This window comes from Urocampus carinirostris, chromosome 20 (assembly GCF_059441175.1).
Source record: "Urocampus carinirostris isolate Australia breed hairy pipefish chromosome 20, RoL_Ucar_1.0, whole genome shotgun sequence".
Taxonomy (NCBI): domain Eukaryota; kingdom Metazoa; phylum Chordata; class Actinopteri; order Syngnathiformes; family Syngnathidae; genus Urocampus; species Urocampus carinirostris.
This window is the reverse complement of record NC_142368.1, coordinates 27,432,202-27,448,878: the sequence shown is the minus strand read 5'-3', so window position 1 is coordinate 27,448,878 and position 16,677 is coordinate 27,432,202. Positions and strand designations below refer to the sequence as shown.

The window sequence follows — 16,677 nt, the reverse complement described above, 5'->3', positions numbered from 1 at the left end:
TGTATTTGTAAATATTTTATTCACCTGGATTTACTACACTCACCGATATAAGAGGACATTGGCTGCACATTATTATGAACACAACGACTTCGGTGAGCTACTCCGGCTATATATTATCCCTTTATCTTGTTTCAGACTGAACTCGATGTTTCTGTGATAAGCGGTGCTGATAATGGATGGAATGGACTGTATTTTTAAATTAAACTCAATTCCAAGTGTTTATTGTCATATGCACAGTAAAGTTGCGAGCAAAAAAGAAAATAGAAACTAAGGAATGGTTGGCATTTTCTTGACTATTTTTTCGGGGTGCGCCCTATAACCCGGTGCGCCTTATAGTGCGGAAAATACGTTATTTTTTTCTGTATTTTTTGTCGCCATTAACATGTCTGAGTAAAAAAGGTTACAAGGTTGGATTTACTGGAATGTCGTGAATGTAACGAGACCATGTTTGTGAAAAATCGTTTCATGAGTGGAATACTAGATCACTTTTTGGTGAGTTATACCGGCTTCAAAATTTTGGGGACATTATCTCAGACTGATCGTGATGTTTCTGTAATTAGCATATCTGGAAATGGTGAGCATATTTTGATCCATTTTTTAATCCAAGAGTTTAAGCTTTCTACTGATATATGGTGTGATGTACTTGGGTGTCTGGTGACAGTGTGAAGACGCGTTTTTGCTTCTCAATGTAAAGCACATTATTAAATGGCTTTGCATTTTTTCACCACTAGCGACAGAGTACATTCAGCTTACCTTACAACAGAAACTTTCAAACCCAGCTTTATTATGCATTTCTTTTCTTTTGATTTATAATGTTTTCAAGATAATTACACCTAGACCCTGGTACACAGGCTGAATGTAGTAAAAAAAAAAAACAAGCACGGTTGTAAAAAGGATGATTTTAAGCTGTCCACTATGTAACTGTGAAGAAGCGTGCGAATTAAACCTTGTGAAAAAAATCTACTCTGTTAAGAAATCAGCGTTTCCATGATTGAAAAATAATTTATGGCATCGGTCTTAAACTCACGGCCCGCTGGCCAATTGCTGCCTGGGGTGATAGTTTGAGGCTCCCTGCCTTAATATGAAAGTTGAAGGGACAGTGTAAATTATTTTACACTAGATGTTGCTGGGTTCTGTCGTGTCACCGAAAACGAGTGCTAAAAGCACATTAACATTAAAGAAACAGAAAAGTGAAATGAAAAACACGATACAAGACAAAAAGTCAAACTAAAAAAAAAACATTTTTTTCCCCCATTATTGCCGAGAGTTGGTTTTACATGTTTTACCCTGGAGTGCATAGAATGTTTCACGATGTTGATATCAATGCCAATAAAGACAATTCTGTGCAGCCCTTTGAGACTTCTTGTGATTAAGGGCGTCACAAATAAACATGACTTGACTTTAAAATTTTGATCATAAAGTTTGTTCTTTCCTTTTTCAATCAAGGACGGAGAAAATGATCCAGGAGTGGACGGGAAGTGTAAAATCAAACAAAAGCGGCGCCCTCGGCCCGGGCCACTCATCATTCCTCCACCCAGACCTTCTACCTTGATCCCAGCATCTGTTTACTCCAGCATCTCGGCCTACCAGAGCAACCTGCGTTCGCCCGTCCGCCTGCCGGAGAACCCGCTGGCCTTGCCCCCTTACACACCGCCCCCCATCCTGTCTCCCGTTCGAGAGGGATCTGGACTCTACTTCTCTACCTTCCTCACTAGTTTTGCTGCCGGAAACCAAATCCTTCCGCCGCTTGCCACACCCAAAACGGCCACCAGAAGCCTTTTGCGCTCCAGTAAGTTCCTTTTCCAGTCTTGTGCTGCAATGGGAATCCATTTAGATATTTAATCAAATGGCAGCGCCCCCCAAAAGTTTTTTTCTGGACTATAAGGTGGATATATGAACCCAAATTTGGCCAGAAATTTTAAAGTGCACCTTATAACCCAATGCGCCGTAAAGACTGCACAACACTGGTGGCTTGAATTGGAAATGCATGCAGTATTTATACGTGTGTGTGTTACTACTCAACATTTTCTGTATTTATCCATATTTGTGCATTGATCAATCGAAATACACCGCAGACCATACTTGCAAATAATGGTACACAATGGGAAATTGAACCAGCGTTGCAGCGGCAAGAACGCTTAACCACCAGACTACCAATGATACAGATGACATTCAAAAAGGCATTCGATTTGATCTCGTTTCTCTATTTTTACTCATGGTGCCATAAAGAAATGTTATAGCATAGGGGAAACAGATTTTTTTCCCGAAATATTTTAACGAAGCCAAAGTTCAAATCATCAACAGATTACATCCACTGGTTTTATTTTCCCTTGTCGTACTTTTTTGCATTTACCTATATCTTTCAGGACGACTTTCTGTTCTCTCTAACAATCATCTGTGATACTGTAACCAAAAATAGTGTGGCAAATCAAATGCCTTTTCGTATACTATATGTATCACTTGTCTAGTGGTTAGGTTCCACCCTTCTCAACCCCGCTACCTGGGTTCGATTTCTGTTACATGCAATGTTTTGCGATTTTGGTCAGGGACGTTTTTCGACTGATCAATCACTCTTACGGTAGTTTTACTTCCGTGCGTTTTACATTCCAGTACGCCTTGATTATAAAACAAATAAATGACAAAAGACTATACGGTTCTTCAAAATTTCCATAGGTTACTATATCACTTTATGGTAAGGGTCTCCAACGTGGTGCCCGCAAGCACATGGAAGCCACTTAAGGACAGCTGAGGTGCCCGCAAACCAAAGTAGCTCATTGTGATTTTCTAGTAAAATTATTTTCTCAGGGGTTGACTGAGTTTATTTAGCCCTACCACGAATAATTAACCTGGTAATAACATAGTGCAGGGGTCTTCAACATGGTGCCCACGTGTACCAGGGTGCCTAAGGACAGCTGTGGTCTCCACGCATCTGTTCTGACAATGGCTCACCAGGGATGCTTCACTTTGTTTTTCCTAGTAAGACGATTTTTTTAGTTGCTGACTTAGTCTTTTTCCAATAGCTAGCCTGGCAATAACACACTAACAGCGCAGTAACAACCGGGCCTGCACGATTTTGGGAAAGAAATCTATTTATCTATCTACCTTGGTTATATCCCTCAAGAGGGGTGACCGACAGCAAGACAAACACATACAATAACAAAGAAAATAAAAAAACACACAAAATTTTTTTGACTATGGCCAACCCAATTGCCCAAACACCCAGCTTTCACTGGTTTACCCCTGCCGCATCATACGGGTGCCCATCCCATCCTTAAGAACACGTCCACAATCCCACTATCCTTTCACAACACCTCTCCACTCCTTCCTATCACCAACAAGCTCTATCTTCCATTATATTTAGACCTCTTTCCTGCAGTGCACTCATAACACCATCCATGTCAATCGCGGCCTTCCTCTTGGTCTCCTTTCATTGACTTCTGCTCTGTAGATCCTCTTAGAAATGCCCGGTCCATTGACTTCTGCTCTGTAGATCCTCTTAGAAATGATAATGATTTTTCAGACCAGTATTGCAATTATAATAATTGATGTTAAAAAGAAGTGCATTTTCTGTGCTACTTTTATTTTTATGTTTTTTTTTTTTTTTTTGAGTACTTAACCTTTGGATGCATGACCTACCAATACATACACTCTTTGATGATTAGTGTCTAAGTTTAGTGGGGCGTAAAAATAATAATTATGGCATCACGTCATGAACATGGTTTATGAGGTATACCTGGAATATTACAACTTTTTTTTGTTTTTAAATCTTTTGAAGAATAACAACCCATTGAGTCGTATTAAACACATTCTTTAAACTGAAGTAAACAGCGTTCTCTTCTGTAGGCGCCTGTATGCACACACTAGACTCACATTTGGGTGTCTGACGTGCAACTTGTTAACTTTGCGTCGCTTTTATTGGTTAGGGCCGTTAAAACTTTTTGTGATAATTCTGATTGGCCAAACGCTCCATCACTCAAATTACAGAGGGAAATGATAAAACTTTGAGAAAGTGTTCATTTTTGTATAGATGATTTTGATTGTGCCTCGGTTATCCATGGTGATTTAGTCCCATCTGCTGGACACTTGCAGTAACCGCAGGTTCTGTGTCTGTTTTTATTTTAATTTAATTTTTTTTTTAATTTAAGGTTCAAATCACTTTTAACAATAAATTAGCCCTTTCAAATGCTACTATGAAAGAATTTTCAATATCCAAAAATTTTCTTTACCCACTCTGAAATATGATTTTCAATATTTGCAGCTCTAAAGTTAATTTAATGTCACATAGAGCAACAGTACTCTAATTATTAAGAATATACATATGCTTATGCATCCAAAGGACCAGATCCGGCCTGCGGGCCGTATGTTTGACTGATGTAGGGAGTAGAGTAGCACTAAATTTCTTGGTATATTGATATATATATATATATATATATTTTTTTTTTTTTCTCTTTATTTGCAGCAAGTTCCGACATCACTCCACCAGTCCTTCCCTTGATCACTGATGCCACACCTGTCAGCCTCGAGCCGTAAGTTACATCACAACATCTGATATCCTCGACACTGCGCCGGTATCTCACCTGTATTTGTGCTCAGGCGCATCAACATCGGGCAACAGTACCAAGCGGAAATCCCGGAAATGCGACACCGGCCCCTGGCTCAATTCGACAAGGACGGGGCCGACCTGGTTTGGTTCCCTTTGAGGGATCTAAAACACACAGAACTGGAAAATGGTTGGTCGCAAATTCCCTTTTGAATCTCCACTTGTCACTATGTTCCCACTCGCTAATCATCATCCTCGTGTTTTGGTTTTTAGTGGAGAATCTGATGAACATGGCTTGTTCCAGTGCACTCACTGGAGGAGGAACTAACCAAGAGCTAGCGCTGCATTGTTTACATAAAAGCAAAGGAAATATTATTGTGAGTATAGTCTGGCCCTTTGGGGGGAAAACGAGGAAAAATATAAATAAAACAAATACACACACACATTTTTGCTGTCATTTCTGCCTAAAATGAATTGCACTCGTGCAAGTGTGATCCATCATCCCTAATCCACATTGCTGCGAGTGGAGCCAGCTGAACTCACTCTCGTCAGGCCCCCCTTTATTTCTATCTAAAATGAACTGCACTTGAGCCGCTGTGGTCCGTTATTCCCAACCCCTATTACTACAAGCGGGGACTGGTAAAAGACCCGTTTTGGGAGGCATGCCATTTTGGTTGTGGCCACGATCCATTATCAATGGTCAACTCTTACTAAGAATAGGGAGTTTTTTTCAGTAGCACCTCTACACACCCTAAAAAATATATTTATTGAGAACATTTCGCTGATTCAAAACACATTTTTATTTAAAAGTGGCCACCAGAGGGAAGCTGATATATGTATTGCAGAGGTCTCCAACTTTTTTCAAGCTAAGTTCTACTTTTTGTTAATAAATAGTCCTAGAGCACCCACTTTGATGTAAATTTCTAAAAATGGGAACTTTGCTAGATGTCTCTCTAACTAAAAAGTAGTTTCATAGTACCTAGAAAAGTAAACGGGTCAAAAAACTTAAAGGGAGATAGATAGCTAAAAGAGTAGAAGGCCAACTAAACGGCCAGATAGGAAGCTTAAAAAAAGTTAGAAAGGTGGCCGAAATGTACTTTGATGACTAGCAACAAAAGATAAAATATTAGCTAGTTAGCATGCAATAAATAGTTAAAAGGTAGAAAGATTGCCAGCTACAAAGCTAAAAAGTTAGCCAGATAGCTAGCGATAAAAACTGCACATTTTTTCCTCATTCGCTTTTTAAAACTGATAAATTGGATTGTTTGTTGTATTTCTACTAAAATAAATGAATGAAAAGATGCAAAAATAAATTTGTTTAACACACAAATAGATTCTCATTCTATTCTCTTAATAGATTTTTTTTGGTCCATGAAGCCCATGAACTGTAATTTATTTATTTGAATTTATAAAAACAACGCATTATTACTCTGTTATTACTAGATTATTACCATGTTGGCTATTAAAAATAGGGTTGAATTGACTCGGTCAGCCAATAAAAAACATTATAGTTAAAAATCACTGACCCAGCACCGGTGAGCTCTTTTTAGAACAGGTCCGTTGACACCTCAACTGTCCCTCTGAGACCACGTTGGAGACCCCTAATGTATTGGAAGCTCTGAGCACTTGAGTCGTGACTTCCCTCTTACGGCCATTGTATGCGAAACTAGAAATTGAAAAAACAGTACTAGTACTGAGATGCACCTGAAAAATGTTTACAACAGAACCTTTCTTCCTTCAAAATGTTAATTCCTACCATGTTTCATCCATTTACTTCTCTAGGAGACCCTCAAAAGTTTACTGCACCAAGAGCCAATCTTTCCTCAAGGCCATCACCTGGCTGACTATCACTACTCAGGTGAGAGAGATTTCCATGATTGTAAAGAAAGCAACGATATTAAATCTTTCAGTTTTCCTCTTAGGCTCGGACCGATGGAGCGCAGAAGAAAAGCATTACTTCAACAAAGGGATGTCCGCCTACAGCAAGGACTTCATCCTAGTGCAGAAACTGGTACATCCCAAGACACCTGCTTTCCCTGGCCTAAAAACGGCTCCGAAAAGTGTTTTCCCCGTTTCAGGTGCAGACCAAAACGGTGGCTCAGTGTGTCGAGTTTTACTACACGTATAAAAAACAGGTGAAGATCGCCCGAAACGGGATATTAACCTACGGACCTTCACACTCGCCAGTAGACAAGCACGGAGAAGCTGTGGTGGACGTTAAGGTATTGAAACCTTCTAATATTTACCCCTTTAACGATCTGACGACCCGCCTTTTGAGAAATAAATATGTGTCTGTACAATGTCACCAGTTACTGAACTGCGTCGAGCTATACTGGACTGTCTCAGAAAATTAGAATATTGTGATAAAGTTCTTTATTTTCTGTAATGCAATTAGAAAAACAAAAATGTCATACATTCTGGATTCATTACACATCAACTGAACTATTTCAAGCCTTTTATTATTTTAATATTGCTGAATTTGGCTTACAGCTTAAGAAAACTCAAAAATCCTATCTCAAAATATTAGAATATCATGAAAAAGTATACAAGTAGGCTATTCAACTAATCACCTGAATCATCTAATTAACTCGAAACACCTTGCGAGGGTTTCCTGAGCCTTAAAAACACTCAGCTTGGTTCAGTAAACTAAATCACTGCTGATCTGACTGCTGTCCAGAGGACCATCATTGATACCCTCCATCAGGAGGGTAAGACACAAAAAGAAATTTCTCAAAGAGCAGGCTGTTCACAGAGTGCAGTTTCAAAGCATATCCACAAAAAGTCTGTTGGAAGGGAAAAATGTGGCCGGAAACGCTGCACAACCAAGAGAGATGACCGCAGCCTTAACAAAATTGTGAAGAAGAGCCGCTTCCAGAATTTGGGGGAGCTTCAAAGACAGTGGGCTGAAGCTGGAGTCCAGGTATCAAAAGCCACAGTTCACAGACGTGTCCGGGAAATGGGCTACAATAGCCGTATTCCCATGGTCAAGCCACTTCTGAACTCAAGACAACGGAAGAAGCGTCTGACTTGGGCTATGGAGAAGAAGCACTGGACAGTTGCAGAGTGGTCCAAAGTCCTCTTTTCAGACGAAAGCAAGTTTTGCATTTCATTTGGAAGTCAAGGCGCCAGAGTCTGGAGAAAGGCTGGAGAGGAGCAAAATCCAAGTTGCTTGAAATCCAGTGTGAAGTTCCCACAGTCAGCAATGGTTTGGGGAGCCATGTCAGCTGCTGGTGTTGGTCCACTGTGTTTCATCAAGTCCAGAGTAAATGCAACTGTGTACCAAGAGATTTTAGAGCACTACATGCTTCCATCTGCTGAAAAGCTCTATGGAGATGAGGATTTCATTTTCCAGCATGATCTGGCACCTGCCTACAGTGCCAAAACCACCAGTAACTGGTGCACTGACCATGGCATCACTGTCCTTGATTGGCCTGCTAATTCCCCTGACCTGAACCCCATCGAGAATTTGTGGGGTATAGTTAAGAAGAAGATGAAAGACACCAGACCTACAAATGCAAATGAGCTGAAGGCCGCTATCGAAGCATCCTGGGCATCAATAACACCTCAGCAATGCCACAGGCTGATTGCCTCCATGCCACGCCGGATTGATGCAGTAATCCGTGCAAAAGGATTCCCAACCAAGTACTGAGTGCATCAATGGACATTTTCAAATGTTTGATTTAGTTTTGCTGTTATAAAATTATTTTTTTTACTTGGTCTGAGGAAGTATTCTAATATTTTGAGATAGGATTTTTGAGTTTTTTTCAGCTGTAAGCCAAAATCAGCAATATTAAAATAATAAAAGGCTTGAAATAGTTCAGTTGATGTGTAATGAATCCAGAATGTATGACATTTGTGATTTTTAATTGCATTACAGAAAATAAAGAACTTTATCACAATATTCTAATTTTCTGAGACAGTCCAGTATATCATTGGAAAGTTAAAACTCTTGGGATTCAAGATGTGATGACCTTTTCAAAATATTCACATCGCAGAAACATTACCATCTGTCTGAAACAAGATACAGATGCTCCCCTACTTACGACCATTGGACTTAAGAAAAATGGTCGATACGAACATTTTTTTTGGGGGGATGTCGAAAAATATGCGGACATTTCTGTAAGTTAGATTTTGTATTGTCTGCACCTTTTTCCAAGTACTGGACATTACTGTAGTGGCTCTTTCTGCCGCTACTGCCTTGTGAAGCTGTGAGAGGTCACCCAGCATCCACCCCGAAGAAAAAAAAAATCTGCTTCCTCTTCCTAGTTCGTGCGTAAACATTTTATACTGTCTATGCTATATCTATACTGTCTGCAGCGCTAACAACATTGACATTTTTATTGTTTAATATCTCTTCCATCCATTCCATATGGTTGGTGTAAAGTGTAATGAAATGAAAGTGGAAAAGGAAAGCTTGATGCGGTTGAGAAAATGGTTGGATCGCTTTTTTTGGCCACTTTCTAACACGTAGGAGGACCTGTTGAAGCTTACCTTAAGTTACACTTAACTATTTATCTTTATAGAGCATATTATTTTATGAAATCTTTTTTTGTACAAAACAATACAGGTTTCTTATACAAGCCTTAAACATACTTATATAAACATTAAACATATAAAATATAGCACTGAAGCAATTTACGAACAAATTCAACTTACAAATGATCATCGTAAGTATACTGGGAAGCGTCTCTACCTGAAAACTATAAATTCAGTATAGCTCACCAATAACATCCACTGGTAGTCAGCAAATGAAACAAATCTTAGCAGACATGATGTGGTTACATTTACTAACATCCAGTGAATCCTACCATGTAAAATATTAACGCCAAAACACATAGTAATGCAGACAGATTAAAAAAAATCCGCCTAATAGTATTTCTGCATCTTTTAAAGATCCTTGTTGTAATCCATCCATTCTGCTTCATAAGTCCGGTTTGAAAGTAAACAGAGGTGGAATATGATTTCCAATATGGCTTTTAGCCTGTGACCTTTTGACTGAGTCCACTCTTGGCCAATAGAAGGCTTTTTCTCACGCTCTCCAACCCGCATTAGCCAGAAGGTCCTGTATTGATAAAACACATATAATTTCCTTGAGTTCTGAATATCTTTAGCCAGTAGCAACCGATTCAAATGTTGATTGACACATTGGTTAGCCAATGAAATTCTAAAAATATGATATGTAGATATTGACTGTGTATTCAAAGAAGACCCCAAAATAAATGTGCGTAACGCCACTCGTGATTAATTTTTATGTACCAATGTTTTCAGAAGTGTGCAGAATCATTGATTGACTTCTGGAAGGAGAAGTCAAACATTAATAACTCTTTCAAATGTCTAAAATTTGGCCAAAGTAAAAAACAAAGTTGCAAAGGTTCTAGTGCTGTAAAATGGTCATCTCCAAATAGCCACTTTTAGAAATGCCGTGACACACCTTTTAGAAAAATGTGTAGTTTTTCAGATTGTGATCAAATTTGACAAGGTACCAGGTAAGGTTTTAAGCTAAGATGCCCAATCTACACTCATATGCAGGCATTTGATCGCAACTAAATAATCATGCAAGAATTAAAAACCTTCGGTTTCTGTGGGTTCCAACTCTAATTTTTAAATGTTTCAGTTTCAGTTTTAATGGTACCACATTCTTGCAGTGGGATTCTCATGGATCTATTTGAACCCAACTGATGTGTTGGGAGTAATTAGGTGACCCAACCCCCCCAATTCCAACCCCTAATACCGAGCGCCAAGCTGGGAGGCAATGGGTACCAATGTTGTAAGTCTTGGGTATGACCCGGCGGAGGCTTGAACAAGCAACCTCCCAGTCACGGGGCGGGCGCCCTACCCGCAACACCACTGAGCTGTTATTAGCACTTGCAGTGATTATTTCAGTTTGGGACAAAACCTCAGACTGTTACTGTTCAAAAGAGACCAGAACCGTCCATATTCTCCAGACCGTTCAATAACAGCATTTCATTTACTTTGGGTACATCTTGGATTGGGATTTTAGGCGAATTTTACAGGAACGTCAAGGGGTTAAGCCAGAAGACGGTGGCAAGAGAGTAGCAAAATTTCAAGTTGAGGACACAACCTTAAAAAAAAATTCATTTAATTTTATGTCACGTGTAATTTATCACCTGCTTTTTTTGAAACCTAAAATGAAACCTATTTAATTCACAGCAAGCCCAGTTAAAGTAAAATTAAGTCAATAGACACAAATGGCAGTAAATCAGTTGTTTTTCATTCTATTTTTGAAGACCTCTCAGCTTTCCAAACCGAGCCAAATAAACACTGACGACAAAAAGGAGCTTCCGTTTGAGCCGGAGAGCAATCTGCAAGCCTTGGTGGCCCACCCGCTGCAGGCTCATGACTATGTGAGTGGTTTTCATTTTTTTTCATTTGTGATCTTGATTTTTTTTTTTTTGTTAGAAGAAAATTATCTTTCCAGGCAGGCACCGTGTGGGGAAAAGAGCCGGAGAACGTGGTGAAGGATGCCGCTTATGTGCCGTCAATGCCCGGGCCAAGGAATGAAATGGCAAAGAAGAGCAAAGTGGCGGTTAAGCCCATACAAGAGCCTGACGCTGTGTTTCCGTGCAAAAAGTGCGGCAGGTACAACCAAGCAAACCGATAAGGTTTTTTTGTACAAGTGCTTGAAATCCTTGAAAATTCTTGAATTTTAATGCTGTGTTTTCAAAGTTTGAAAGGTGCTTTGATTTTAAGGGAAGTGCTTGTAAATGCATGAAATTGTTGCCATGTTTCTTATGTTAGGTGTTGGGCTGGGGTTAGGAGCTAGGGTTTGGGCTTCAAATAAGGGTTTTAAACTTATTTTATGGTTCCAAAATAGGATTGGAGCTATGGTTAGAAACTAAGGTTTAGACTACTTTTAGGGTATTAAACTGAATTTAGGGTTAAGACTATGGTTTGCAACTAAAGTTAGGTGTAGGACTAGAAACTAGAAACTAGGGCTTGAGCTCCATTTTGAGGTCCTACGCTGAATGTAGGGTTTAAAAATGGGTTGATAGCTCGGGTTACGATTTTCAACGGGTTTAGGGCTAGGAACTAGTTTGAGCGCCATCTTAGGGTTCTTAACCGAATGTAGAGTTCCTTAATAGTTATAGAGCTAGGGTCACGGTTTGGTTAGTGCTAGGGTTACAGCTAGGGTAAGATGTAGTCTACAGTTTGGGCTGCAAGTTAGGGTTTTGAACCAATTTTAGGGTTCTGAAATAATGTTTGGGCTAGAGTTGGGGTTTGAAACTAAGGTTTAGGCTTCTGTTGCGCTGGATTTCTTTTAATGGTGCTGGAAAAATGGCATATTTGCTCCAAAAGTCCTTAAAAAGTGCTTGAATTTGGCCATGAAAAAGCTTTATGAACCCTGGCCATGTCTGCTCTGGTGGATTCACATTGCCCTTTCATTTCTTCTTACCTTGTGATTAATGGTAGCTGGCATTAGTTATCGTTCTCATATCGAGTGGCGGGAGTTTTTGTGTTGCTCACGTCGTCGCGACTACGAGATTGATTCAGATTCCTACTATAGCAGAATTCTGGACTGAGACTTTTTATCTCGAACAGTTGAAAAGTTTCGGGTAAGTATCTCGGACGATTGGCGCAAGGTAAGTGCCGCGCACAGTTGTTTTACAGTCGGAAGCTGCTGCCGATCGCTGTTGAAGGGCATCCCTTCGCACGGCTGCTAAGACGCTCTTTCGGCATCCGACTGCTCACAAGTGAGTATGGGTTGCTGTAAAGGTTGCTCCCCCTTCTGTAGGCAAGTAGCCCTTCTAGAGGGACGTGTCCGTGAGCTAGAGCAGTTTAAACGGAAAATGTTAGGTGCCTCAAACACCACTGCTAGCGTGGGTTGTAGCGAACCTGCTAGTGCGGTTAGCACTAGCCCTAAACGGCATGCTAATCGCGGTGAGCCAATTCAGACGCATAACAAGTTCAGCCCCCTAGCTAGTCCCACTCCACCCCGGTCTACTGGCTCCCGCACCCTAGTTATAGGTGACCCCATCACCCGTAACATAAAGCTTAGCACCCCAGCCACGGTTATGTGTATTTCCGAGGCCAGAGCACCCGACATTGAGGCTAATTTGAGGGAGCTGACATGCAAATCTAGACACCAGAGGCGTGTTCAGGAGAGTGATCAGACATGTAGTCTCTTGTTAATCGCTTGCCGCGCACTGCTGAACGTTTTGTAATCGCTCACTGTGATTGCCTTACTGATCCAAAATGGCCGACGACAGTACAATGGATTTCGTTCTACAGCTTGCTTTGAGCGAGTTGGCTGATATGAGTGACAGTTCGCATATTGACACAGTTAAGGTTATCCTAAACGCAGTGGAAGGGTCATACCTGTCTTGCATTATTCACAAACATTACCAGGCAATGTAAGACGATATATTACATCGCCAACAGCACTCGTCAGGGCGAGATCCTCAATCTTCTGCACTGTCGACGCCATGTTGGAAATCAAAGTAAGCGGTCTTTCTCCCGTGATTACTCGGGCACGCGAGCGCTCAATAATCACTGGCCGTTCAGAAGCTAGCGATAGCTCGCGATAGCTCGCGATAGCAATCACTCACTCTCCTGAACACGCCTCTGGACTGGGCTAGCTACACCGATATAGTTATTCACGTTGGCTCTAATTATACTAAAATGAGGCAATCTGAGATTACAAAGAAAAGTATTGCTAGGACCTTAATCTCGCCAGAAGGATGAGTCGGCATCGAGTAATTGTCTCTGGCCCCTTGCCTGCTAGAGGCAATAATGAGAGGTTTAGCAGACTAGTCTCGCTAAACCTGTGGCTGGCAGGTTTTTGCAGTCAGCAGGGATTTAGGTTTGTGGATAACTGGCCTGCTTTCTGGGGCCGACCGGACATACTGAGGTGAGACGGCCTTCACCCTAACTGGGAAGGTGCTCTCACTCTTTCTAAAAATATACATTACTGTTTAAGCCTTCCATGACAGGGTACACTAGTGCAGGCCATGTCACAGGTGATAAGTGAACCTGTAACCAGGGGTGTGGAGTCTGTAACGCTAGAGCTAACTAGCGCTGTGCTAGATTCATGCAATTCACATAGTTTTTGTTGTTTAGAGCTTTCTATTGACTGCACCATACACCCTGATCTGTACCCTTCTATAGCATCTTCTTCTGTGCTTCTTACCTCTGTTTCTCCCTTTTAGGTGAGGAGGGAGAAGAAATAACATTATTTTCTACCAATAGTCATCCTGCTACTCCACCTGTCAACAATATTCCTGTGGTATGGAATTCGGGCCGCAACTGCCGTCATACAAGGCACAAGACCCGGGACCGGCAGTATAATCCTGTGGAGGTTACCACTAAGGTCGCCATTAATGTTCAAAACTCGCGAAAGGTTTCAGCTCAGTCCACAGTGCTGAAGCTTGGCCTTCTGAATATTGGATCACTAGCCTCCAAAGCTTTACTTGTCAATGACCTTATTAATGAACACAATCTTAACCTTATAGGCCTTTGTGAGTCCTGGTTTAAACCAAATGAGTTTGTAGTGTTTAAATGAGGCTTCTCCCCCTTCTTTGTGAGTTCGCACTTGGCACGACCATGCAAAAAAGGTGGAGGTGTTGCTCTTATATCGGAAGGTAAGTTTAAATTTACTCCTGGTACCCCTACTGTTTTTAAAACGTTTGAAGCACTTGTTATGAGGTCCTTAATGTCAACACCAATTTATGTAGTTGTTGTGTATCGCCCACCTGGACCATACTCAAATTTTTTGGGATGAATTTTCGGAACTGTTAACAGACTTAGTAACTTATGCGGACAATGTTGTAATAATGGGTGATTTTAATGTTCACATAAACTCCCCATCTTGCAATTGCTTTTAAGTCACTGATTGATACATTTGGTTTCAATCCAATAGTTGATGTGCCCACTCATAAAAATGGAACACCCTAGATCTCGTTCTGACCCGTGGCGTAGTAGCATCTAATGTTACAGTGTTACCGTATCCTAATGCCATGTCTGATCACTATCTTGTTAGGAAAATTTAGGCTTTAGTAGCCGCAATATCCGCCCTAAAACGGTATTAGCCTTAAAAGAACTATAACCTACGGTAACTGCAGCCTTCCCTTCGTACAGTGGGTCTGTTGACTCACTTACAAACAACTTCAATACTGCTTTTGTTACTGTTCTTGATTCTGTGGCGCCCCTAAGGCATAATTTTCGACCTAATAAGAATGCACCTTGGTTTACTGAAGAAACCAGGTTACTCAAACAAGGTTGCAGAAAACTTGAACGAAAATGGAGCACTACTAAGCTGGAGGTCTTCCGACTGGCCTGGTGTGACAGCTTGCTGAAATATAAAGTAGCTCTTGCCTCAGCTAAAGCATCGTTTTTCTCTAAGATTATTGTTAAACATAGGAATAATCTGAAATTTTTTTTTGACACAGTGGCGAAACTTACCTGACAACAACTTAACCCAAATAGTTGTACTTATTCTGCTAACGACATTATGGAATTTTTTAATAAAAAGATTAAACTAATCAGGAATTAAATTTTAAAAGAACGCTCTGTATCCTCCTCCTATCTCAAAGATGTGGAGGTGTTAAGTAAGGACCGTGTCGGCGGTTGTTCAGAAACATTCTCTAGTTTTTTTTTGTCCCTTGATAATCTAACACTGATGGTCAGTAAGGCCAAACAAACTACATGCCTGCTCGATCCGTTTCCAGCTTCACTGGTGAAGGATCTGTTTGGGATCTTAGGACCATCAGTTTTAAATATTATTAATATATCGCTATCCTCAGGTATTGTTCCTGTAGCCTTCAAGTTTGCCGTCATTAAACCCACGCTTAAGCGACCTAACCTTGACCCAGAAAGCCTAGGTAATTATAGGCCAGTGTCAAATCTGCCATTTTTTACAAAATTACTTGAAAAGGTCGTTGCACTGCAGCTAAATGACTTCATGTCAGAAAATAACCTCTTTGAAACTGTCCAGTCAGCATTTATAGAAATCTGGAGGCTTGCCTTACTGAGATTCAAAGATGGATGTCACTTAATTTTTTACGCCTTAACCCAGAAAAAAATGAAATGTTGATTTTTGGTCCAGCTCACTGGCGTCAGTTGTTTTCAAGCACTACCCTGAACAAAGACAAATGTAATATCACCCATAGTGACTCGGTCAAAAATGTAGGTGTTATATTTGATCCTAATCTGTCGTTTTAGTTACACGTGAAAAATATTACTAGAATAGCTTTCTACCACCTCTGTAATATTGCGAAGATTCGTTCGATGCTGTCCCAATCAGATGGAGAGTTTTTAATTCATGCGTTTATTACTTTTCGGCTTGATTACTGTAATGTATTGCTTTCTGGTCTCCTGATGTCTAGCATTAAAAGTTTGCAGCTGATTCAGAATGCGGCAGCTAGACTTTTGACTAAGACCAATAAGTTTGAGCTTATTACTCCTGTATTGGCCAACTTGCACTGGCTCCCAGTCCACTTAAGATGTGACTTCAAGGGTCTCTCTATTAACATATAAATGTTTGCATGGGCTTGCACCCTCTTATCTCTCTGATTTGATTTCCCCCTATGTTCCCGCACGGAATCTGCGCTCGGAAAATGCCTGTCTACTTGTGACTCCGAGAGCCAAGAAGTCTGCAGGCTCGAGAGTGTTCTCCATCCGGGCCCCGGTGTTATGGAACGCCATGCCTCCGGAGTTAAGATCTGCAACCTCAACGGAAGTTTTTAAATCGAGGCTTAAGACACACTTCTATTCCAAAGCTTATGATTGATGCCCACCTCATATTTTGTATTGTCCTGTCTTATTCCGACTGCCTACCTGGCTGATACGAAGGAGAAGGACGATTGGAAATGAGTCAGCGGATCAGCGTTTGACCTGAAGCATGTGAACGCCTGCATGGACCAGCTGGCATAGATGGGAAGCTGCGTCGTGGCAGTCATAGACTTTCTGGACTAGTTTACAGGCTGGGGGCGTCGTTGGTGTCATGTTCTTTCCGGACGTTTTCAACATCTTACCTAGTATTTACTATTCTGTGTACAGTAATGCTAATTGTGATTCACCCCGGTCCATCCTGGAAGGGGGATTACCACATGTGAGGTCCTTTCTCAAGGTCTCTCTTTTCTCCTCACACGGAGTTTTTTTTAGTTGTTCCGTGCCCGCAT

At 40.8% G+C, this 16,677-nt stretch overlaps 1 protein-coding gene across 3 annotated transcripts in view; it reads left to right on the top strand.

The window, feature by feature from the left end:
* The window catches only part of mideasa (mitotic deacetylase associated SANT domain protein a), a 49,386-nt gene that overhangs the window by 22,529 nt on the left and 10,180 nt on the right, over positions 1-16,677 (top strand). For all 3 annotated transcript variants that reach the window (XM_088324940.1, XM_088324941.1, XM_088324939.1), the window contains exons 4-12: positions 1,447-1,789; positions 4,460-4,526; positions 4,594-4,730; positions 4,814-4,917; positions 6,323-6,398; positions 6,463-6,551; positions 6,619-6,762; positions 10,789-10,905; positions 10,980-11,140. In XM_088324940.1, the coding sequence (XP_088181066.1) occupies positions 1,447-1,789; positions 4,460-4,526; positions 4,594-4,730; positions 4,814-4,917; positions 6,323-6,398; positions 6,463-6,551; positions 6,619-6,762; positions 10,789-10,905; positions 10,980-11,140 (1,238 nt within the window). The remainder of the gene's footprint in view (positions 1-1,446; positions 1,790-4,459; positions 4,527-4,593; positions 4,731-4,813; positions 4,918-6,322; positions 6,399-6,462; positions 6,552-6,618; positions 6,763-10,788; positions 10,906-10,979; positions 11,141-16,677) is intronic.